This window comes from Platalea leucorodia (assembly GCF_965183815.1).
Source record: "Platalea leucorodia genome assembly, chromosome: 10".
Lineage (NCBI taxonomy): Eukaryota > Metazoa > Chordata > Aves > Pelecaniformes > Threskiornithidae > Platalea > Platalea leucorodia.
Genome location: NC_138832.1, coordinates 17,225,106 through 17,251,036, shown reverse-complemented (window position 1 = coordinate 17,251,036; position 25,931 = coordinate 17,225,106). Strand labels below are relative to the sequence as shown.

The 25,931-nt window shown below is 41.1% G+C and overlaps 1 protein-coding gene across 1 annotated transcript in view; it reads left to right on the top strand.

Annotated features, from left to right (window-relative positions):
* Positions 1-25,931, top strand: part of IL1RAPL2 (interleukin 1 receptor accessory protein like 2) — a gene marked incomplete at its 3' end in the record, with an annotated part of 395,896 nt that overhangs the window by 261,202 nt on the left and 108,763 nt on the right. Inside the window, exon 6 of the mRNA XM_082322891.1 lies at positions 23,341-23,415. Coding sequence (XP_082179017.1) covers positions 23,341-23,415 — 75 coding nt within the window. The remainder of the gene's footprint in view (positions 1-23,340; positions 23,416-25,931) is intronic.

Genomic DNA, 25,931 nt, shown 5'->3' with positions numbered 1-25,931 from the left:
GTGCCCATGTCAATCAGCACAGGGACTGTGCAGTGCTCTCTTTACAGCACAGGGATAAGTGAGCGACAATTTTAGTAAAATTTACAGTATCCAAAAGGCAAGGCTGCCATGTGATACACTTACACGCAGGAGGCATTAGTTTTTGCCACAGAATTTGTGTTTCTTAAAGGAAAATGTTAGTCCGTGGCTGTGTCACATAAGCAAATGCAGGTATTAGAATTGCTCCCCACTTTGCTTTTTGTTTGGTTTTGTTTTGTTTTGTTTTTTTTTCTTCCCTGTTTGAGTGAGTTTTCTTTCTCAGTGGAAATCGCATTTAGCTTAAACTTGGGGTTTTTTTCCAAAGTATAACCTCAAGCTAAACTGTTTTGCTTATGCTGCTTTTTTTTGCAATGGTTTTAAACTGAAGTTAACCTTTCTATTAGCATTTTAATGGAAAAAGAGATTCTGCCACTTAGAAAGAAGTTTTGTCTGCTTTCAAATGGCAACATGGTAAAGGTATGAAATGCTGCTTTCCAGTGTTTGCAAATTCCTTCTTTTCCTACAGCAAGACTCTTTTCTCTTTATTGATATAAATAAGAACAGCATTTGGCAGAGACTTCCCAGGTCATCTGTTTCAGTCATTTCCTCTATAACCACATCAAATATTTCACATTATAAGCTAGTCGGTCTTGTTTTAAATGAAATTGGGTGGGGTTTTTTTTTTCCCTGCTTTCTTTGCTCAAAGCCTATTCTAAACGCTTGCTTTTCTGGTGGTTAAAATACCTCTTCATAGCTTAAATGAATTCATGGTCAGTTATAGCCACTTGTTCCAGTGCCAATAATGTCCTTTAGCTGAAACATTGTTCTTTTAGGTGAAGATGACTTTCCAAATAGGATTTTGTTGCCATAGTCCTTCCTTACAAATGTTCCCATTGTGTGACACTGTATGGGGAGCCCTTTCCTTAGTGGGGATCTGCAAGTGGGTCAGGGCATTGTGTGCCTAAGTAAATAATATTAAATGTAGTGTCAGCTTTCCAAAGGTACTACAGGGTCTTTCTAACAGCCTCCCAAAATAATGGAGGTTAAGCCATGTGAAAATGGAAGGGCAAGCAGTAGATTTGTTATACAGGCAAGAATTATTTATTAAAAGTTCCCAAGACAAGAAAGACTTTAAAATAAGGGTTATAATAATAGCTTTGCTCCTGCCTTGCTAGGGTTTTCATTAGATGTTAATTCTAGTATTAAAAATTAAATTTGTTTTATTTATGATCCTGTTTTCTTAGAAGACACCTATTGATCAAAACAGGCCTCAACTTATTAAAAATTCAGAGCATTATCCGGATCAGTTGTCAAGCTGGATATATTAAACCAGAATATATTTTAACACTGGCAAGTACAAAGTGATGTGCCCAGCAAGAAGGGGAGCCAGGCACACCTACAAAGTATATCCCAAAAACCCGAAGCACCTCCAGGGGCCCAGGGGTGAGAGCAGGTTGTGGTGCTGTGCCGATGGAGCCACAGTAGTTCCTTGATGCATGACCAGGGCAGTTGTTGGCAGGAAGAGGCTGCTGATAAAAGCCTGTCGAAGGGCTTTATATTGAGAGAGTTTAATCTCTTTACCAATAAAAGTACTGGGAAGGTGCCTGTCTGATGGTGTATTGTGGTGCTTTCACATAGAAGGGCTCACTGAGGGTCACTGAAAAAGACAAAACAGAAGGTAGAAGGTGCCAAGTGAAGCCAGACAGGTTCGTACAGGATGCAGTAGGGAGCTGCTGACACTGGAGCGAAGTGTCCATGTGACGGTGACGGTGCTGTCTCTATCCCGTGGCCTCTCCTGGCTGGAAGGAGAGGATAAGCATCAGCGTGTGCCAGCCCCTGAGCTCCAGTGAGGTGTGGCATCTGCAATGTGCACTTACATGGAGATAGTATGAGTGTGTTGGCTTTTTACTATGCTGGCTGGAAGACTAGTTGATAGAAAGCTACGTTTTTCTTGTAACTTGGTTGAATGATGGTGTATTTTGGGAAAATGTTGGATCTTGCACACAGGTATCTGATGAGGCTGTGTTAAAAGACAGAAACCTCTATCTGCTGTATGAGCATTGTCAGAACAGCAGGTCATCGGGGCTTGTGTGACTTAACTGTGCCCAGAGTTATTTATATTCTTTTACTGAGAGCAAGGTCTACAAAGCTGCTGTCCTGGAGAATCAGAAATTTGAATACAGGAGGATTTCCAACCAAAAGATGAATATTGGGTCAGTAAATTAAATTTGGTTATAAGAGGATAAACATGCATTGTCAGGCACTACACCTCTTCCTATTCCTGCTGTTGGGGGGTGGTGGTGATATTGCATTACATTAACGTAAAAGTCTTTTGTGAGGCATCATGACTGTACCTGAGATTATCCGCTCTTACAGAGGAGAAGGTAGCTGTTAATGTAATGTATTTTCTGGCTTAGATAAACCATTTTGTTTGGAAAAACACATTGTAGATTTTCCAAATTGCCTTTTCTTCCTTTTAAACAAAAAATCATGAGTAGAACAAAAACACCAAGACCATACATTAGGTCTTGAGGTCACCCTCACTGCAGAGTTAAATGGTTTGAGTTTGATATTATTATTATTATGTCATATTTCATATTAATAAAAATAATGTCAGACAATGGTGATATCATTGCCCATTCTGCTATTCAATGGTATCAATTTTATTCAATTTTCAAAATGATTCATTTTAAAGAAGACATTTACAGGTTGTTCAGTTTTATATATATTCTATTAAAGGATTGTAACTACAGGCAGGTACCCCAAATTCTCACATATAAAACTGTCATTCTCATTTCAAATAGCTCAAAAGTACCATCTCGACCACTCGATTCAGCCCAAGTTCATCGTCTTTGAGGGTCAGGATTTTGACCTATGAAGCTGGCAATTGTGTCCTAAGTTGTATTTGTTTGATTTGTCTGCATTCAGGAAGCAAGAATAGAGGCGTGTAACATGACTTCATTGTGGATCATTTACACAAGAGGAATGTTGTTAGTATAGGAGTGCAAAGTAACTGGTGTTTGCCAGCTGCGGTCTTTGACTCTGCTGTGCTAACAGACTGTTGACTTTGTGTATATCTAATGATTTTTTCAAAGAATCAGTGATCATTGAGGCAGCAATAATAGGCACTGGGGAAACCTTTTAGCAAGCCTTCCCTAGCAGTTAGCGATGTGCTGATTTTCACTGTTTTTTGAATAGCTAGAAAACGTGCTAATTTTCAGTTGTGTAGTAACACTTAATTAAAAGTGCTATAGAGACTTGGAGGGGTGGGCTTAATGTTGGGCAAGATCTTGACAAGTGGGCAGTGTGCACTGATGAGACTGAGAATGAACTGTTGTCTCAGGCTAACTGGGAAGTGGAAGAACAGGAGGCCTGGTTTGTAAAGAAAAAGCAGCAGGAGGAGGAAAATTCACAGCAGAAGTCATTGTAATGAACTGAGAATGGAAGTACATGACACAAACAGGCCAACTTGGATTATTTAGGAGCCAAGCATCCTACCATGCTATTTAACAAGAAGCACTGGGCTTCAAAATCAAGATCCACTAGATCCAAAGCCCAGGCTTGGGATGTTAAGGCCACGCTGGGTTCTGTGCATGCGTGACATACAAAGGATATCTGGAAGTGTTTCAGGTAACTGTGGGATAATATTTATTTGTCACTTGCAAGCCTGGCCATCATCATTATTTACCACTTGGGGCATCGCAGCCCCAGGCACAGAAGCCAATGTCATTGATTACAGCTAGTGCACGCCAGGGTCAAGAACATTGCACTGAAAATATTCCTCAACCAGCACGCAGCAGTTCAGTGTCTGGGATGGCTACGGAGAGCTGCTGACCAGAGCCCTCGGTAGGGAAACCATTTATGCAGTTTTCATCAGAGTAAATGCACTCAGCTGTGCGGGTCTTGTACCTGCCTGCCACCAAGACTGGATACCGCTTCTCAGGAAGCATTCAAGCCAGTGCAGGCTGGAGATGACAGGCACTCTGATGAATTTTGGATCCCTGTGTCAAGACCCATGTGGAAAAGGGTTCCACAGATGTGTCCTTTTAGCAAATAGGCATACACATTTAAATAAAATGCTGAGCTTTCCTAGTGAAGGTGAACATGATTTGGACCATCCTTGTGACCTTAGAGTTCCATGTGAGAGAGGGACAGATGGTTTATGACATGCTCATAGCTCATGAGTGACACAAGCTGACGTTTCATTCTGCTTCTGCTCATTCTGTTTGGTTCACAAAGGAACCAACAAGCAGAAAGTAATAGCTTACACTGGGGAGAAATCGTGGATCTTTTCGGATGACCCTGTCTTGAGTGTTCCTACCTGTCACCCAGATTTACAGCAGAGCCAGGATGGGTTAATTTCCTACCTGTCCCCAGATCCTTTGACAGAGTGTTGTACAGCATCGTTGGGTCTAGTTCCGTTCAAAGTAATGGCCTTCTTTACCCCACAGAAATGGGCCTTATGCCTTTTGTGTGATCTCATAAGGGAAATAACACGAATGAAGAGGAGAATGGCGAGTCTGTCTTTCTTTAGTCGTGCCATGCTAGTATGTCACGCTAGTACAGCTAGTATGACATGCCAGTGTCAGAGTCAACTCTCTGCTGCATATGGGTTTATTATAAATGTGCAACTTACAATAGCTTGACCTGGGATTTGGTACACACATATTTCAGCCTGACAGTAGTCATTTACTTGCCCACATTTTGGAAGCCAGTGATTTATAAATTTCAAATGTACAAAAGAATTAAAGGAAACTAGGAGAGTGTCACCATTTGGGTGACCCACACATTTTAGCAGTATGTGAAGTGTGTGTCCAGCCCAGCAAGGTCTTTGCAAAACAGAGAAGTGATTTACGCCCACACTAAATGTCAAGCATATGCAGTGGCTGCAGGTCTTTGAGCTAAGGCTCAACCAAAAACTAGGCATTGGATTTGGATAGGGTTAGGACAGAGACAAAGCCTAATGGTCTAGTTGGAGAGGGGCTGCCAAAGGAAAACAGACCATTCTTCTGGAGCTTCCATCAGAAACTTTCTTGCCAGAGCTGGAGCTTTGTACTTCACCGTGTGCCAATGACTCCTTTGTCACAGACGCCACGATCTGCACAATGCTACATGGCAGGCAGTCTTGGCTGACGTTGGCTCACAAGCTGGTTTTGTTGCTTATTTTCTATACCGAGTCTATGGAGGTTGCAGTTGCAGCTGAAATGTCATTTGAGCTGGTCTGAGTGTGGAGCAACCCTGCGCCATGGCATTCGGGAGTAGAAATTATCTGTTGAGTGGTATCACTAAGTAGAGATAGGAAGTACTCCCCTTTCTTCCAGTTTCAAAATACTACTGCAGTTGTCTTACTCCTGCTTCTCCTGGCCATAGCTTTAACACGTAGTAGAGTAAAAGTTCACCCATTTACCTTAAATGTTGGTATAAAACAGGTTGCACATTTGGGTAAGTGAACAAGGAACTCTCAAACTGCATCTCTCTGCATTTTTTCCATCTTCTCTTTCAGTTTAGGCAATACCTCAAATTTATTTGTCTGTTGTATAGATTTGGATTTCAGCGTAGGATTCAGTCTTGAACAGCGCTTCCATTGCCTGAGAGGCCGTAGTGTGCCAACCCAAAGAAAGCCTACTTGTGCAGGAACAGACAGTTCTTGTAAGAAAGAATACCTACAGCTGAGTTCTGCGAGGGATGGGATCTTCTTCCTTTGAAAGCTGTGACGTGGCAGATACAGATAGTAGTTTGGCTTTCTCCAGATTCCTCCAGAATTTCAGGGTTTTTTGAAAAAAACAAAAGCAAAAGTTAAGGCTCTAGCTGCTGCAGCTGTGAAAGAAGCTTTCAAAGCTAACATGAGTTTAAATTAGGAAGTTTTATCTGCCTGAATCTGAGGGTTGAAAATGTAGGAGTCATTTCAGTCAATTCACTGGCTTAATGAAATAATGAAAGCATCGTATGAAATTATGCAAAACCAGGGGAAATTCAATATCCTGAAACCCTACACTCAGATTAATCACATTAATGGCAAGGTATAAAAGGACACATTTGGGAGATTATGTTGAAATTCAGCTGTGTAGGGTTTTAAGAGCCTTGGAAAGATGAGCCTTTGCTAAGTGCTGTATGGCAATTTTCTCAGTACAGTAGTTAAATGTAATATTTTGGGGAAAAGAAGTGATGTGATTTTTTTTTTTTCTTTTTTTTGCCTACAAACCTCCTCAACACATTTGTTTTAGATTGAAGGAAGTTAAATATGCTTCAAAGATATTGTCTTGATTTTCTGGAGAAAAATGTATAACTGTTTCATATAGGAAAAATGTCACACCAAGGTGTTCTTATTTGGGGAGAAGGGGTATATTACTTTTCCTTTCTTTTCTTTTTTTTTTTTTTTTTCCATCTAAAACTGAATTTGACGTTAATTTGCAAACAGTTTCAGACAACCAATAACACATTTCTTTTCCTTCATAAACCATTTGTCTGAAAAAATTAACTGGGCTCCTACCTTGAATATTTGAGAAGTACTCAGTGTTCAAACAGTGTGAAAATATAATTGGAATCTCCTAGTTTCTGCTTCTTCTCAGTATCGTATTTTAAATAGAACAAACAATATGTAGAAGTGAGAAAAGAAAGGAATTAAAACCTGAGAGGGGGGAGATCTGGGAAAGGATGTAATACATCCAAAACTTGTAGTGAAATTTATGAATTAAAAAATGTGCTTGCCAAGAGTACCAGCAAAAACGAACACTGAGAATCAGATGCCTCACTGCCAAACTATTGCCCCCCCAAATCTGGGAACTTGGAATTCAGGTGCCAAATTTACTCCCCTCTGTGACAGGCTGCTGTGCCAGCACTCAGAGTCATCCCACTCACACTATAGAAAGTCGAGAGGCTAAAACCATAAAGGATCAAGATAAATAGCAGCATGACAATAATCAGCCCAAAGCTTCTGCTTGCCCTGAATGTGCTTGCTTGTGAGACTGCAGCCTCATCTCTCGAAGGGAACATCTGCAGATGAAATTTACTTCACTAGAGGGATTCAGACTGGAAAGTTTCCTGATCCGAGGGTTTTTCCCTGGTCTTAAAACCGTGCTCCCCCTGCAGCAGTCCAAAATGCACTGATTAATACGAGACTAGGCCTTTACCTAGAGCATGAGGAAAGCACTGCTTCATCGGTGGTGGAAACCTTGCTCTTGCAAGGAAATCTTGTCAAAGCCCACACCTCACATCTCAGTTTCCTGTAGAGAGTCCCTCAAGGAAATGCTCCATCCCCAAATCCGTGTGCTTATCTCAGTGCATCTCTGACAGTCCCCATGTAGTTGTACTGTACACGCCTCTCCTGTTCCCACCTAGGAGCCCGCATACTTGTTTCACAAGGGAGACATTTCAGTGTGTGGTGTTGGTAAATCATCTTTCTAAGGGAAATGGAAAGGAGGAGGAAGGGGGCTTGCGTGCCATTAGAGATATGGAAGGAGCACACTCCGTTGTGCTGTTTGCTCCCACAGTGGTGCAGATTTGGAGGTTTTGAACATTCCCTGGTGGATGCCACTTACCCTGATCCAGATTTTCCAAATATGCTGACACAGCACAGATGATCACCAGAGAGAAACACGTGCTCCTCTGAAAACACTTCATCAAAGCCTGTTTGTTATGACTAACAGCGATCAGTGCACAAAAGACACAGTGACGTCTCTTGAGTTAAGATAAGATGAGGAAAGAGAGAGAATGAGCAAGGTTCCTCAGATGCAGCCTAAGCTCCCACCAAGCCAGTTTGCCTGCCCTGGCCAGCTCAGCTCTGTCATGGTAAGGAGCTCCTGCCTCAGCCACCACGGTCAAGGCGAGCACAGAGACTCCTGACCCTGAGCTGCCGCCTCCTCTCATAACTCACATCAGAGTCCGTTAAGTCAGGTTCTTTAACCTAAAAAATATGGCTGCAGAACAATCCTTGTTGGTACGCTTCCATTTCAAGTAAGCACAAATCCTGTTGCCAGGATCCTCTGTCATAGTGCTGTGGGCATTGCGCTGTGGTGAGCTGGGTCTCGGGGAGAACTCTGATTGCCTCGGAGGTAGTTCACATGTTATTAAAGAACATGTCAGGCTGCCAGCCAAAGATGGAGAGATGGTAGTTTGTGATAGACATGTTTGTAAAATCTGGGAGAAAAATATTGAGAAGGAAGATGAGGGAAGAAAATTTGCTCTGTTAGACATCTGTGTATTGAAAGTGACAACATTCAATATTACTAGCAGGAAAGTGTATCATGTATTAAATTAATGTACCGTATTATGGGGTGCTTTTATACAGCAGTTTGGCAGTCTTGGTGAAGTTTTGTACAGAGAAGTAATAAAGAAAATTCTAGTGTAAAATATGCTACCTTCAACATTCATAAAACATGCCATACTTTAAAGGACCCAATCCTGTTCACGTCCACAGAAATAGAAGCTTTGCCATTGACTTCCGCAGAAGCAAGGTCAGCTACAAAATGATCAATTAAATAGGATTCCAAGAATGATTTACTGTCCCCACGATATGCATTTTCACCCCATTAATGTTCCTTTTCGTTAGTGTGACCTTCAGCCTTGCATAGTGAAATGCTCATTGCTCCAAACCATGACATAACACGACGAGAATACAACCGATAAGGCAGTGATCTGAATCAAACAAGATAGTACGAGGGCGCAGGATCTTTTTGTACAGTACAGTGGACTCCTGGCCCACACCTTGTAGTGGTTTTGGACACCCTGGCAGTATAAAATTTGTCTAATTCTAATATATTAGTTAATGTATAGGTTTGAGGAATCAAAATATCTTTTATAAGATCCATCTGATTGCTGATCATTTTTAAAGCACTTCAATAGCATCCACACATATATTTTCTTAGGGGAGGGTGGGGGGGGGAATTAATGTTGGTTTGCTTTTCCAAATAAAAATATCTAGCTTTGGATCTATCAGACAAATGGAAAACAAACAAAGGCCTAATCCCAGTGGAACAGGAATTCAGTTATGAACCGTCTACATCACAGACCTTGGAAATCTTGACTTGCAGTTTCCACTGAAAAACAGAGATGTTTCGTGTAGTGACAGATGATATACTATACTGTATTTTGTTTTTCTATTGCTGTTGGAATTGTATATTTAGTGAATTAGTCGTGATTGATGATAGTGTTTTAAGTACTTGCTAGTTCTTCCTGGGAAAAGATGGCATATTTTAACTATATTAATGGTTTGAGACTTAAGGATAGCATCATATATTTTTGTAATCTTTCAGCAGTGAAGCCACAATTTATACAAATGGATTCACTCTGTCTTTAGCTCAAGCAACTCTGACAAAAGATGTCATTTGAAGTAATATTGCTCATTATTCATAGACGCAAAAGCTTAAGGCTCCATTGCTTTGATATGAAACTGCGTTGGAGTTTTCAACTCCTTGCAAGATCAGTATATGGTGTTAATGACAATTTAACTGTTTTATGCAGCTCCAGATTAGACTACTTTTGAACATAAAGGTGCTTATGTACCAACAGAAAGAGATATACTAACTTGAGAATATGTAGGAGGAGAAAAGAAGCATTCCAGCCGCAACTCAGAATTCCTAAATGTCAGCTCTGAAGCAGTTAAAAAAATAGCGCTACCATGTCTTCAGCCAACATTGCCTATTTACAGTACAGTATATTAGATCCCTTTACAACACCTTGGTAAGGAAGCACATCGCTGCAGAATAATACCAAGGGCTGGGAGAGGTCTCTGACTTTTACTTCGGTGTATTAGCTGAAATGGAGCCCAATCCTGCAGTTGCATTTGAATACTCCCTTTTGTTGTGATATCAGTAATGCGTGTATAGGGACACATCTCTGGATGGGTAACAGTCAACAAAAGCATGGTACAAAAAGTAGTCTTTAGACACAATCTGAGAATAATAACAGATTAAGACAGACATTCTGCCTTAAAAGCGTATCTAACATTACTGCTGCACTGTGGTTTTGCTTCTGTGATCCAACCCTTTTACGATGCCGCTATGCTTTTACTACTGAAAAAAAAGAACCCCAAACAACAACCAAACAAACCCCAGCCCTTCCTTTCTCTATTTAATCCACTGGTTCTGTAAAAAGCAATGATGTGATATAGTTTGTAGATAAGTGATAGATCTTCATATAGTGCCTATTTTACAAATGTGCTGACACACAAAGATTTTCTTTAATTAGTAATTAAAATCTGGGAGAGAAAGTGACAGTATTTCCCACCTGTAATCCTGTATTTAGATTATCTCCATATTACCCTGTTAAAATACTTTGTTCTGTAATAATTAATCCAAATATTGTTCACCTCCTGTTAAACCGTCGTGCTCTTTAGCTATGCATCTCACATCTTTCAGTTTAAAATGTTGCCTTACGTTTCCAGAAAACAGACCTTAGAATTGAAGTAAAAGACTTGATGAACAAGACATAATCTTTTTTCCTGTAATAAATAAAACATGATTAATAACTATTGTGCGTCAGAAGGAGCTGATGGACATGTACATGTTGATTAGAGAGGACTGAACGTGGTGCATAATACATTTTAAAGCAGACAACAAAACAGAGAAAGATTTTTCACAGGGGGTAGGTGGTAGGTAGAACAATCCCATGCAGCTGGGTCAGGCTATCACACCTACTGTATGATGAGCGCGACAAGTAATGCACAAGCACTGCCACTGCTGAGTTTGTGCTCAGCTTCTCCATCAGCCAGTCATCCCATCCTTTGGGACTGAAGTATTATGGTGGTCAGAAATTTGTATTTTTTATTTGGGAGGAAATTTGTGGTGTTTTTTCTCAGATTTTGCTTTCATTTTACATCGGAACAAAAGCCAAGATTCTCAAAATTCCCCTCATAAAGGCATGTCTGAAGAATACCACTTGAGAACACTGTTTCAGAAACAGGAGTTTCAGGGGGGCGTTATTGGAAAATTTTGGGGGGGTCTTCTTTAAATTACTTTCTTTGTTGCTTGAACATTGTTCCATGAGCTGGGGCAGTAGTACTACATAATCATAGATAAGATATAAAATGGCAGTCAAAATACTATGTTGAGTTTCATTTGAATGATGTCGTTTAAATATAATGGCAGTTACTACCTAGAACAGATTGAATCGTCTTGTTCTCTTGTTGAAAATGTCAAAGCAAAATCTCAAATTGCTTCAACACATGACAAACAGAAGACATTTTCAACAGGAAAATGAAGTGTCAGGCAGGTTCGTTACAACAAGCTGACACAATTTCATGAAAAATTTCTCAGAAATTACCTTCCTGGTGCAAAACTTATGTCTGGCTGCTGGAAAAAAGCAGCAGAAAACCTAAAAGCTGGGTAATGAATGGTCCTTGGAGAACAGCAGAGAAATGTAGAAGCTGAGGAAAGTGGTCTCTGTTTTGAGCTGCTTCACCAACAGTGTCCCGGCGGCTGGGGGTAGGAGCAGTGCTGATTTCTGTCCTGGCAGTCAGATGGAGAAATTGCAGGAAAACAGAAAAGCCCTCTCCAGGAGCCTGCGTACGCGCAAGTAGTTCAGGCAGAGGCAGGCGGAGTATCTGGGTATTTGGGCAGCCCATCGGTATCGCCTCCGCGCACTGTTCACAGAGGGCTTGGACTGCCTTGTCCACCAAGGCTGCGGGGAGCAAGTTCCCCTTCCCACGCGCTTCGTGCGTGTGGCCCTGGCCGAGAGGAAACAACGCCATTTTGTTAATGAAAATAGGGTGGGTTCCTCCCCTCCTCTCCTGTTTTTCTGCTTGATCTTTTTTGGGCTCTTTGCATTATTTTTTTCTATTTTTTTCTTGATTTAAAGATTATCTTCATCTTTTAATAAAGGATGGAGGAAATATACTGAAGGATTAAATCCTTATCTGCAGCCATTTGAAGTGCCTGTGGGACTGTTTAATCTCACATTTCAGGGGATTTGGAAGCTAGGCCCTCCTGCAGTTTCTGCTGCATACAATGTAACCTGTGCCCAAACTGACCCATGGGACAGGTAGAATCCATCACTTACTCTGCTGTCTTTTTTTTATTATTATTTTTTATGTTTATTTTAGTTTATTTTATGCTCCTCTGGTATAAACATCTGGTGTGTTGATAGCCTGCTTAGCAATGGTCACATAGCTTCAAAACAAGTATAGTCCCAATGACATTTTTTTGGCCATGTCTTCACTCTTTTCGATGGCTTTTAGCATTGCCACAAGGTCTTTGAATTGTTTCACTGGGAAGTTAATTTGTTCCTCTCAACTCTGCTGCGCGTCACTGGGCTTGTTAACGGGGCTGCACAGAGATGCACCAGCGGGCCCTGGAATGACAGTTGTCCTCGTGCTTTTTGTACGTATAGCTCTCTATGCAGCCTTTAGTCACATTCCTCTTGGAGGTTTGCTTGCCATTCTTTGCATCTCCACTGGCCATTAAACATTTTCGAGTAATATGTTAGTCTTAAAATATTATGTGTTTATTGTTGAGTAGTTGCCTCCTGTAAACCTGATGCATGGGAGTGAGAGTGTGCCCACTGACTTAGGATGTGAATCATTTATCTGGAACTTGTTTTATCAAAGCTATGAAGTTTCCCATAGCATCTTTCTTTGAGGCAGTGTTTTGCATATGTTTGGTGTATTTTTTGTGAAAAAGAAATTCTCGGATCAGAAGACTGCCCTGTGTTTGTTAGTAGCTGATACTGAAAAGAGTCAGGTCCCACGCTGATCACCAGGGGGCTATTCTGCTTCCCATCAGCTGGTATAAACTCTGATGAAAGTGGTGAAAGGCAGCACTGCTGACTCTGAAAATGGGTCGTCTCGCCAGAGATTTCTGTGGATGCTACTTTTTTTGTTAATTCTTTTAAATCCTTTGCCTCAAATAAGGAGACAAATTTCATGGGATAACTATCTCCTTCATTTCTTAAAGCACTGTCTTTTATCAGAAGATTTACATTTTCTTGATCTTGTCATGAGGCAGGATAAACCGTAGCGAGTGTACCTATGATTTCTTTACATGCCTATATTATGCCTGCTTTTATTCATTTTCCTGCTTATCTGACCAATAATGACATGATTCGGCCCAATTTTTTCTTAACAATGCTACGTGTACTTAGTGAATAATACAATTCAAAACTTCTTCAGTGGTAAAATGAAAAAAATAATAGCAAAACCTGGTGGAATATGTTTTGCAGCTTTTGAAGGCAAATTAGAGACAAAGAACCTGCATAAACATTGCACAAGCATTTTATGAAAAGATTTTCCTTGTTAAGTATAGTAACATTTTTCATCATTGTAGCAAGCTTTGGAAGCAAGGGTGCTAATCCAAGGAATGCATCAGAATTGTTAGGCTGGATGGGGCAGGGTGAAACCCACTCATTAACCCCCTACAGAGTGAAATCAATTGGCAAGAGATGACTTAACAGAAGTTCCATATTTCTTACTTGTGAGTGTCGTTAATCTAAAAAACTTAGAATTGAAATTCCATCTAAAAATTGTTTGTGGTATGGCAGCTTTGAAATTGTAATGGTCCTGCTGAACATCAAAGCAGGCTGAGCTGTTACACTGTGCAACATCTACTCAAGTCCAAAGTACAAGTTTTAGATGGTTTCTACTGCCTTTGAGACTTCAAGTGAAATACATTTTTAATGTTGATCTTCGGTAGCTCTGTCCTCTTCTTTGAAAAACTGCACAGGAATGTGTGGTCTGTAAGAAAGGCTTCGACTCAGGGCTATCTCAGGGCACAGGTAAGCCATGCAGTTGCCTGAACCAGCAAACCAGAGGTGGCAAAATGGCACCGGCTCCTCCTTTGCCAGATTGTGGTGGGCACTGGCTGGAGGCTGCTGTTGAGCTTGGAGGTGGCTTTTCGCAGCCCCAAAAAGAGCACCCATTGTTTTGCCTAGATATAGTACCGTAAGTGCTTAATACTTACTTCAGCTGGCATTCGTTGTCCACAGTAATTCTCTTTTGATCCACTATCTGTATTTAATACGAGGTTTTTGGTTTCAGAGAATAATGGATTGCTTTGAGTTTTATTAAAACAACGCATAAAATCCACTCCACGATAATTCATGTTGCTGGGGTTGGGCTGTGGTGCAGTCGTTCACCGTGCACAAGTGGTCAAATTGATCATGGAATATTAATTGGTTGTGGACTGCAGGCTTTTGGTACTCTGGCTTCAGGTTGACAAGAATGATAGCTTTCATTTGCATGCAAAGTCTCCAGCTGGCCCTTCAAGATAGATGATGGGATCTGGCTTCATCCATCACCACTTCGTTACTTTTTTATAAGACAGAAAGAAAAAAGAATTAAAAAAGCCAAAAGATAAAATGTCATAAAATGTTCTTTGCAGATCTCCTTGAAATAGAGGGTAATTTCAAGCATCTTACTTTTGCTCAGAGTCCAAGAGAAACATTTTGAGTGCAGATTAAATGATGTGTCCTTTGTGTTAAATATACTCCGTTCATTAAATAAAGCACACTCCATTTGAGATTTTCATGAATTATATTGCAGGGAAATGTAATTTACACTTAGGAACAATTTATTACACTTTTTTCTCTACTTCAGAGGAAACTCATGCTTGCTTCATAAAAGAAAGCCGCATGATCCACATTTAGGAAAGGAATAAAATGTTCATGCGTAATCTAATCCAATCTGTGAAATTTAGGAACGCAGTGAAAAGCAGGGTATGTTAGAGTAAGGAAACTTGATAGCATCAGTACAGTGAGCCCTGCTAACAAAGAATTCTTCTGCTTTCCAGCACTCACCTTGCAATGACTCTAGTGACAGCACTGATAGTAACCCATACCATCAGTGTCACTGAGTGTTTCACATCAGGAGATGCGTAACAGTCAGCTGCCACTGGCATTTAACATGTGTGTTGCAGTAGTGTTAAGTGTTCAGCCCTGTTGTAATTACTTTGTGATGGGCACCTTGGGGGATTTTGCTCCCTGTGCTTCAGTAATGTGGAATCCGTGCTATTGTTTCTATTCCACTTCACCAGAGTCCTCCTAAGTCATATTCTGTTGCATAAGTTCCACCAGAATGTCACCAGTTCATTTTCTACAGCCCTACGTGCCTTGATTGCCTTGTAAGAAGGGAGAAGAAGGTTCTGCACAAATCTGAAAACTAGAAGATCCCAAAGCCAAAATCTAGTTCATTTCTACTTTTCTTAACATTTCCATGAATTCAACAGAGTTCATCTAGTACCTGACGCTCCTGCTTTTCTTGCCAAAGCAGTTTGGCTATCTCCGTGCACTCTGATAGCATCCTGTGTGCAGTAGCTGAAGACATCTTAGGTGAGAAGACTGGCAGCAAGACTTCTTGTTCAGAGATGATTTTGCACCTGGAATTGCCAGCTGCTGTTACTAGTTTTAAACAGTTACCATGGGCTGCAAGGTCATGCCTGTAGCAGAAGCTGTTGGAGCATCTGGCAAGAACAGGACAGACACAGATAGTTGTTTAGGATTTTGACTGCTCTCAAAGTCAAGGGGGCTACAGACATGGCCAGCTGCTTCTTGGTGCCAGGAGTATGACCTGTCAAACAGGGGTCTGTTCCAAGTCATTGAGGACTTAATGGGTTAGAATCAAAACCACCAGTAATGATCCAAGAGCATTTGAGTGCCTCAAAATTCATTTCCCTTGCGAGCTGCATTTCAGCATGGACACAGCATCTTCCTTAAAACTGTGATTGTGTTGTCCTTCTTTCTATGTCATAAAAAGAATTCATGTGATGAATTCCAATTATTTACTGCTAATATAAAAATGCTAAACTCCTTCTTGCAGAAAATTGTCCCACAGAGGCAGACCAAACAGTGCATTAAGGCACTCTTGATCCTAGGTAGAGTTTTCAAAAAGTGATATTCATGGTGATGGTGGCAGAGGGAGAGGCATCCAGTTGCTGTGTCATTTCACTGCATTGTCCCAAAAGATGCATTTCCTGCTCAAATAGTAATAAATAGAGAAAAACTCTCTGTCACTGGTTAATGACTCCTGGCTTCCACATGAGTTCTGAGTTTATTGAGTTTGAGTTTATTGAGAATGAGTGTTCAGTGTTGTCTTCAAAGGTGGAGACTTTTATCCTTTGACAACATTTTGTTGCAATGGCTTTATTTCTGTTACAGCAAATGACGGATGGAGGTGCAATCATTTTGTCAGCTTGATACTGTAGTGAAGGAAAGGCAGCACAATAGCTGAATGCTGAAAAAGTGTGTTTTGCCTGACTGGGAGAACACACTACAATAGAGCTAATCAGGGAACAGTGTCCCCATATAAACACAGCCTCACAAAGCTGCATTTTTATGAATGAGTTGCTTTATGTGGTTTTCCACTGCTTTTCACCTTGTGTGGAAATTTACTGCTGTGCCAAGAAAATGAAAAGTGTTCGTTCTAATCTGATAGTGGGACTTGCTGGTCAACATGTGCTAGAGGCTCAGGCCACAAAGTGTACTTATACAAGTCCAGGTGGGAACCCTTGGCCCTTTAGACAAGCTTTTAACTCTGCAAGTGCACAGTTCAGTCCCTGGCAGCCAAGACTATAGCTGTCACATTTACATTTACATCTGCACAATTGGCTCACACATTTGCTTAGGTGTAAGCAGCAACATAAAAGATAAAGCAGTAGCAGGTCAAGCCTGAAGCGTTTTACTGTAAGCCATTGAGAAATCTGTTGGCACAAGCTGGGCTTTCAGATAAGCCAAAGGGAGTTAGGTACATATTTTTTAAAAGTTGTGATGCTGAGCTGCTCTTAGCAACGTGTGCCCTCTGGTTAACATATAGATTTAGCGTTTTGCACACAGTTAGTTCCATCTCCATCTACGGTGTGAAAGTTGCAGTATCACTGCCAAGGTTTTTAGATGCCAAAGTAGATCTAAGCCATGCCTGGAAGCATGTGTATTTGAACTAGGAGTGAACAAAAGCTTGACTTCGGGTATGAGCTAGTTTCAGATTAAGGACTTGGCAAGCTGTTATTTGCCCCAGAGGATGCTATTCAAACAGATCGGTTCTGCTGTCAAAAGGTTAGCCAGATTCTTGATTGAATGATACTAGAGGCTCTGTGTTAATTAATGGTGGGAAAATGCCAGATCCTTTGATTGAAGGAAGTAGGTTGGCATGTAATTGTCTCATAGAAGATTTGAAACAATTTCATTAGATTCCCTGCATTCTGCTTCATATTTGGATAATTGTTCCTTTCATCATTGCAAATTACATGAACAAATGTCCAGGAGGTACATCAATAGCAAAATTATAGAACAGCAAATGTACTTGGGGTGCTTATTACAAGAAAAGTCATTATTCACCCTGAGCAAGACGAAGAAAACCCTTCCTCAGAATTTTACCAGTTCTTAGCCACATGTGAATTAACGTTTTTAGCCTTCTGCCTTCCTCTCCCTTAGAAGAGTTATCTGGTCTGGAAAATGCTCCAGCTGTGCTGAGTCACAAGAAAGAGGCCCTTCAAATCATAAGCAGCTGGATTTCAGTGCCTGACCCTGGTGCTGACTGGCTTCACACTGGTAGCAGTTCAGGTCCTTGGAGCACAGGTGATGGCTGTTGGCTTAGAGCATGCCTTTGCATGGCACAGGTGATCTGCATTACATTCAGAAGTTGTGTTTAGCTGAGCCACTCAAAAATTGCAGTATCTTACTTGTGTTCGTTGTAGCAACAGCTTGGGCTGTCTGTCTCTCACTGTGGTTGCTGTAAAAGAAGCCTGACTGGAGTGGGGAGAGCACTGTGAGTCTGCTGCGGAGGGGAGGTAGGAAATAGTGTAGGGAAATAGAGCTGTGTCAAATAACAAACTGTGAAGGAACTGGTGCTTACTGAGATGCCTGGTAGTTTTTCTAACTGGTTATCATTACTTATACCAAAGCAATGATACCCTAAGACTGTTTGTTTTCAGCTGCTTTGTGCTTTTTCAGGAGCACTCATTAGCGTGTCAGATATATGTTTGAATATGGAATGAGAGATTTTTGAAACAGTAAGGCTGTTGTGGGAAAAAATGAGCCTCTAGGCTCTTATGCTGTGCTGGCACTTAGAAGCAGGAGCTGCTCCTTCAAGGCTGTTGTCTTCTTCAGTTGGTCCTGTGGGTAGCTAGACATTGCCCTGTGCAGCAAGTCACGCTCTCCTTTGTCTGCTAAAGATCATTGTGTAACTAATTGGAGAGACCAAATCTTTTGCAGGTCTCTTCTCTGCTTTTCCGAGGCACTTCTGGAACAGCATATTCCTTGTGCCTATGAAAAAGAGAGAATAAAAGTATCGTGTGTTCTGGGAAAGAAAATGCACCTGGATGAACAGTTACAGAGGATCGCAGCTGTGTATTGACTTGTACAACACTATGCCTTTAAATCTCTTATGGAAACCCCCCCTGATAAGTGTTGTTGAAATCACAGCAACTTGATCGTTGCTTTAAAGTTTGTGTATTACTTTCTAATAGGGTGAATATAAGCACAGGAGGAAAGAGCACTTTAAGCAGTCTCCTAGCAGTCTGGCTGCTAAACAGCCTCTGGCCACGTCCACCAAGCTCTTATGGGAGGCACATGCATTGCCAGGTTCCTCTGGGTAAAGAAATGTCTTTCCAGCTTGTCATCCAGCACCTGTGACTTCAAGCGATGCCCCGGGTAGTGTGCCTGGTGTTACCCTGGGACAAAGCACAGAAGCCCTGTGTGACCCCTCCTCAATCTTAATCCAGTAGTGTACTGTATCAGCTGATACTTGCATAAACAAATGCAGCCAAAGCTGTCCCAGCCTGTTCATGGGGTGAGCTCCTAGAATGGCAAGGAAAGGCAAAGAGACCCCTTAGTCTGCTGCCTTGTCAGACCTAGTATCTTGCAAAGGTAGGTCTATCTGTGTGGCCGCAGGAATTGTTCCTTTGGGGAACTAAAGTCATCCTTGTTCTAGTGGCTTCACCATGTAAGTATCGCTGCTCAGAGCAGCCCAGGGGCATGGCATGTTCCAAGGGGTCTGGGGGGAAAAAAAAAAAGTAGACAGCTCTATCCCACCTCTCTCTGTGGCAGTTAATGAGGTATATTCATATTTCTTTGCAGAGGTACTGCTGTACCTTTAATAATAGAAAGAGTGCGTGCAGTGCATTTAGTTGTTTTAATTTAAAGTGGTTTTCTGGAAGGTGAAGTAAGAGTTAGATGAGAACACATAATACTGTTAGCTTTATAAAAGACATGTTGATACCGTAACAGCATTAACTTTTTCTTCTGCTTCCCTTTCTAGCAAGGCTGGAAATCAGTGTGCCGCACATCTATAAAACTATTCTGAGAATTAAGAAAACCTCTCTTAGAGGAATGAGTGTTTGAATAAAGATTGTTTATGGGTTTCTGTCAAGTACAGAGATCATGAAAGATTAGAGTCCCTCGTAGCTGAGAATCTCTTGTACTGCCTTACTGTTTAAGAAGGACCAAAAGTGAATTTCCTAAAGTGAATAAGTGATCTGATGTCTGACCTCTAAATAAGAATGGCTTTTGTTTTCTCTAAACATGTATGATATTGAAGAGCCAGCAGTTCATTGCCTTCTAGACTCAAAATCACTTTGGACTGTTTCAGTTCCTACGTAAAGAGCTCTGAAAGGCTGCCAGTTCATGATAATGATTACTCTCCAAGAACAATATGGCAAAATATAACCATTTAAAATGTGACATGCAGGAGCACATTTAGAAAACATCCAAGGACTGCAAGTAATGCTAAGGGAAATGGGGAGAGGCCCTGGTCAGGTTGGGTTGCAAGGGGTGCAGGTGGGAATGAGATACGAAAAGAACATTAAGCAAGGAAAGCCTGAGCACACTGGCACAGCACGGATGCAGCTACCCCAGCAAGTTTTCTCCACATCCTACAATGCACGCAGAGTACAATTTAGTACCAGAGATGAAAAATAATAATACAAGAAAAGCCTGAAGGTAGCAACAAAAGCCTGAAAAACTAAGGAAAAAAGCTAAGAAAAAAAGTGTTGGTAATACACCAGAAAGTGAAACTCTGTTGAGGCCCTTCACAAAGTACAAGGGACAACACTCAACTGGGATGCAAGGTTTTGGGGGCTTTGGGCTTCCTAACCACCACCCCCTCCTCGAAATTTCCACCCAAACCAAAATTTACCTGGTATATCAAGTTGTTTAGAATTGTGTTCTCAGGCTCATCTCTTTCTCCATTTCAGTCTTCGCTTTATTTATGAGGTCTTATGTGTGTGCTGAGCTTTAAACACATCATACTGTCTCCTGGAGTCCTGTAAAGGGTCAGTGAGAGCGTTGCTTGTTCTGGCCTGGTCTGGACAAAAGGCTTGATTCTGTTAGTACTGGGGTTAAATCCCAAAACCCCTTTGCAGCCACCGTGACCTTTCTACATCCTCCAGCACGTTTTGCAGCAGGCCCGTGTGGAAGCTGCAGCAAATAGCTGCATGTCTCTGGCAGCAGCCGTTCTCTTCTCTCTGTGCTGAGCGTCTGGGCTATTCCTGCATTTAGGTACAGGCCAACATGTTACTTTCCAAAGAAGTCTGAATTGTGCACTTCCTAGACCAAAATGCATTTTCTAGAGATTTTCGGGTCATTCTTTTAAGAAGTTACTGACCTCACTTGCACAGGGGTGGTTAAGAACATTGTTAAATTTTTAATACCTTTGTAGTACTTCCTTTTCCTGTCTCCTTCAAGCAGGCGGTCTGAGGAAGCCTGCCTAGACAGTATAAAAACCAATAAAGAAACCAAACCAAAATTGCAGAAAAGCAATATTGTCAGGTTGTGACTCGAGTGATGAGGTTCCCCCTCAGCAGATGCCAGGGCCAGACAACACTAGCTCCAATTTTCTGTGATGAGCTGAGAGAAAATGGCAAGCAGTACCTGTGAAGAGGCCCTTCTTATGGCTGGCAGTGGGTTACAGTTCAACTAACGTAACTCTACTCTAGTGGCTCTTGCTTCTTGCTAACTTATTATTTATTAACAGGGTTTTTTTCATGTGAGGAATTAGAGTATAAGAAAAGCAGAGCTCTTGTGCATGTTGAACAGAAAAATATCAGTACTGCAAATGTACTCTCACTCTCACGTTCCCCCTTACCAAATGTTCTGGCTATCAGCGTATTGGGACTTCCAGGAGAATGTACTTTTTTCCTGGAGTGTTGGGAATGAGCTTTGCTCGAAGCAGATGTTACCTTCAAGTGAGAAACTTACTGTTTGAATTAGGGTGGGATTTGTGGAGAAGCTCGAGAAATAGTTATCCATCCTTGGATGCAAAGGGATTTTATGAGGAAGAGTGTCTCAAAAGCTTTTAGTAATTTAAAAGCATATGTTGCTTAAAAAATCATTAGTGGAATGTGTTCCAAAGTCCCTTGGGTTTGATGCCCAAAACTCCTAGTTAGACGTTTTCAGCTTTGGTTAGGATTGAAATTCCTTAAAAAGCGAGTAGTTAGACTGTACTTACGCATGTAGGTTTGGCAGTACTTTCTTCTTATTCTCTAATGACATTCAGATGACTTAGCTGCATTAGCACAGCAAATTAATTATTTGTTTCTGCCAGAAATTTTCAACTCACAGGCTAATCCCAAATAATGCAATTGTACAGGTAGCCTAGATGTTGCTTCTGGGTCAATCTTGTGACTTTGCATTGGATGAGCATTTTTGAACTGCAGAATTCTCATTAACAGAATTCCTCATTTATCTTTCATTCTGAGCCTTGCTTGTGGTTTTAGTCTTAATAACATGCTGTTTAAATCGCTTCGGAGATTCCCGTGTTGTCCTTGTGGGTAAACTGTATAAGGAGTTCTTACAAACACATGTGATTTTGATCTGAAATGTTGGCTGCTGACTTGTTGCTGAAATGCCTGTTTTGTGATAAGCAAAGCATGGCTGTAGCATCAGTGGAAGGAACTCCATTTTCATTTAAATGGAACTGGGGAAGTGGATTGTGCTTCAGTCACTTCTTAAGGGGTTTAAAATAATAGTGTCAACTGTAAAGCAAAATCAAACAAGTATTTCTTTAATGTAGTTTGTCATTTTTCTGTAGATGTGGATGTAAAAATGTTTTGTAGGTTGATGGGTTGTTTTATTGGGGTTTTTGGTTTGGTTTTTTTTTGGTAGCAGAATAATTCAGCTACCTCTAATTTTATGCAGCTGTCACTTGATAGCTGGGTATCAGAGCCACGTTAGGGAAATATGTGACCTCTGCACCTCTGCTTCAGCCACGCAGCCAGCTTGTTTTAAAGCCCTAGGGAAGTTGCGTTGAACCATTGACTCATGCTGAAGCAGCCTGGGGGAGAGATGTCCTCGCAGCATGCCAGGGGCTCAGGCTGAGCTGGGAGCATAGGCCAGGAGCTTGCAGAGCTCAAGCTCCCTCTGCCTGGTTTGGGGAGACCTGCTACCCCAGCCACGGGCAGCTTTCAGCTTGAGCTACCAAACCGCTGGGTAGGCTTGTTTCCCATCAAATTGGTAAGTGCTGAGGCTTCTGAGGAGATCAGGGCAATTTTGCCTTAGTCTTTTATTGAAAAATGCAAATTCATTTTACAAATTCAGCTCAAATAATTTCAGGTGATAAATTTTAACTGGAAAAGTGTGGAAGTAATTTTGAAATGTTTAATTTCATGTGGAACAAGATGCTGTATTTGATTAAAATCAGTTCTCCCCATCTCCAGGAATACTCAGTCATTTATTTCAAGCTAGCCGCAACTTAGAAAACCTACTTGCACAGCCTGGCACTAAGCTCTCAAACCGGGTCATGAAGCCTGTGTCTGGAGCTGTGCTTTTCGGTAGCAGTGTGATCTGTGGCTGTCTGTCCTAGTGGCTGGATCCGTCGCCTGGTAGGAGCAGGCTGGGGTAACGTTTCCTGCTCTCAGATGGAGATACTGCTGTATAGCAGAAGGCAGGGTCCCCACCCGGGCTTTGAGAAGAACATCCAGGTGCCCCACCCGGCTGGGTGGGAATGTAAGCTAGGTGTGAAGCTGCTGGGGTTCATAAGACAAAATTCTGTGCAAGTTTTCTTTTAGCATCTAAATACTCTTTTGGGCAAGCATAAAGACATGTTGGGACTGGTCACGCTGAAATAGATTTGGTTGGCATTTCAAATTAATTGTGTTAACTTTGCAAGGTGAGGATCTAAAATGCTTGATCTAGTTATTAGATGTAGATTAAAAGTGAGAAATGGAGTTTGTTTTGCTGTGATGTATTAAAAATGTAATTCTTGAAATATCTTGTTTCCGTTGAATCAGTGGGCCACCACAGCCACTGGGAAAGCAGTAACACACTGGCAGTGTAACAGCCATATTATGTAATAAATGTTTACATGCCGTCAAGTGTACAAACATTTGATTGCTTACATGACAAAGCTTTTCTTTTGCAGTCATTGCTCTCAATTTTTCCATTACTTTTTCTCATTTTCTTTTCTAGCTTTACTCACAGACAAACCTCCAAAGCCATTGTTCCCCATGGAGAACCAGCCAACTGTTATAGATGTCCAGCTGGGTAAGTCCCCTTCTGGGAATAATAGATCCTAAACTTCCACTCTGGTAGCAGATGGGAAAAATTGAAAGTGGTAAGAAAGGTTTAGCGGTACTGTTATTACATGCAAATCAATTTGCAGCTTCTCATTTATAACTGTAGAATTTACTGCGGTGGCAATTTAAGGGAATGAACTTGTGTAACATCAGGGGATGGCAGTACTAATTGGTTACATTGGGTATTAAATATAAGCGCTGCTGCTCTTCTTAATATATGATTGATAGAGTAATATATGTCTACATTGGTGCTGTATTGATCACTTGATGTTCACCCTGTCTAAGACAAATATTCTCATAAAAGAAGTGCTGATTCCTTTAAAAGTTAATGTAAAACAGTGCATTATCAGGTTGTTCTGAATGCTTACCAGAAAGGACTTTTGACTAAAATGCTTGTATGCTTTTCTCACTCCTGTAATATATTCTTCCATGAATGCACATCTCCGAATCTCAGCTGGCAGCCTGTATTTTCTCTCATGTTGAGAAACTCTAATGTTAGAGAGTTCTGCTAACTTTGAGGAACTGTGGGGCATCTTGGTGCTGAAAGAACGGCTCAGCTTTGAAGTTCCAGAGTTTTTTTTCAGTGACTTGAAAATAGATTTCTAATTTTGAGAGGCAGAATTGGAGTTGCTGTTGAGGACTGTGGTGCCATGAGCTTAAATTACAAGAGATGTGTTGCAGTTGTGGATTATTCACTCTGTGCTGAAGCATTTTCCTTCTTCTTGAACTTGATACTCTTCTTCCTTTTATACCAAAGTTGGCTAGGATTCAGTGGTGGAATGGTGTTTAAAGGCAAGCAGGGTCAGAATGAAACATTTTAAGTGGGCTGATAACATTGTGGTAAAGCTGTTTGTTTTTGTGAACCCTACAGGGTCCTACTTGAGCTGAGTGCAAAGGCACATCCTTGTTCTTTAACCAGGTGCCTAACAATTTCAGTGAATCACTTAAAATGCTATGAAGTATTTAAAAATGGGGTTTGAATTCTTGAACGTGATTGTTGAACTGTGGTGACAATATGAATCGTTTGTGACCTTAGCTAATCTTAAAGATTAGCTTTCTCTCATATGCCTGAGTTGACTCAGGAGTCTGTAAGGGCTTGCACAGGGAAGAGAGAAGTGGATCTGGGAAGCAGCCACCCTCGGATGAATTCTGCATATGTGCATGTTCAGGTTCCCCTCCACAGGCCTCATTTGTCTGTAGCTGAGCAGAAATTGGCCCTAAAAGGGGAAAATACAAAATTGGTCTGAAGCCATAGCCAAAACCCCAGCAGAATTGACAGCAAAACACAGTCATCAAAGTTTGGATCAGCCCAAAAGGCTGAATTGAGTCTCCTGGTGCTGCTTCTTAAAAGTCAACTTCCTAATGATTTCCTTTGGGAGCAAACTGTCCCTGCATACATCTGAGTAATAAAGACATTCAAAGAGTGCATGTCTTTGTTTCCTGCATTTTTATTCCATCTTCATTTTCTCTTCCAAGTTCCCCTGTTCCATCAGGACTCTGTTGTTTTTGCACTGAATTTCTTCTTTTTTCTGCATGAAAACATTTTGTTCTGACTGATTAAAAAGAGGTTTGATTAAAAAAATGAAAACAAACAAACCCCTTCCTCTCCTTGGAGATACGGCTCAGTAATAGGATTTTGGAATATCTCTAGAGGGAAATATAAATCTTGCGTCTTTATATGCTGGAATGTAATCCATTCGTTGTCCCCTAAGAACAGGGAATTTACATCTGGTGCTTTTTCTCTGATCTGTTAATGGGTTTGGTTATTCCCACTAAACCATATTCATATTATGTGTAAAAGATTAATGCTTATGGAAGAACCTGAACTTATTTCTCTAACATACAATGAAGTTCATTGATTTCCCTCTTGATTTTAAATGGCAAATAGATAGAGGTAGAAAATTCTCAGGGAGCACCTTCATCTTGTGGAGGCCACCTGCAGCTTTGGGCTGGGAGGCTGCGCTGACCTCTGCAATATGCTGCAGACCTTCACCGTGTACTAGAGCTTTGCAGGAAAGCGAATCATTTGATTGCAGCAAAGTAATGGAGGAGAAAGTTGTATGTAAGGTCATCTGCTGGAATACTTTTTTGAAATCTTGTTAAGCTCCTAGGAGTTTTGAACAAGTGACATTCTTCAGTATTTTATTAGAAATCAAAGCAAAGTTTCTGTGTTTTACAGGGCCTTTAGCCTGTGGAGTCAAATCACCCAGTATGCCTGCTTTTTCAGTGGTTGTGCCAGTATGAATGTGCCACTAAACTACAAGAGAAATGGAGTTTAATCCATCTACTTGTTCTGCAGAGATTATTTTAGATTTCTATTGGGAAACTAATCTTTAAAGAAATAGCTGTCTTTGCTCTGTAAGCAGAGGAGATTAATAATTATTTACTGTCTTTATCCTTAATGATTAGCACAATGTAATGCAAAATCTTCCTAGAACTCTAGGCAGTGGCCTAACTCTTTAGCAGCTTATTTGACCTCATTGC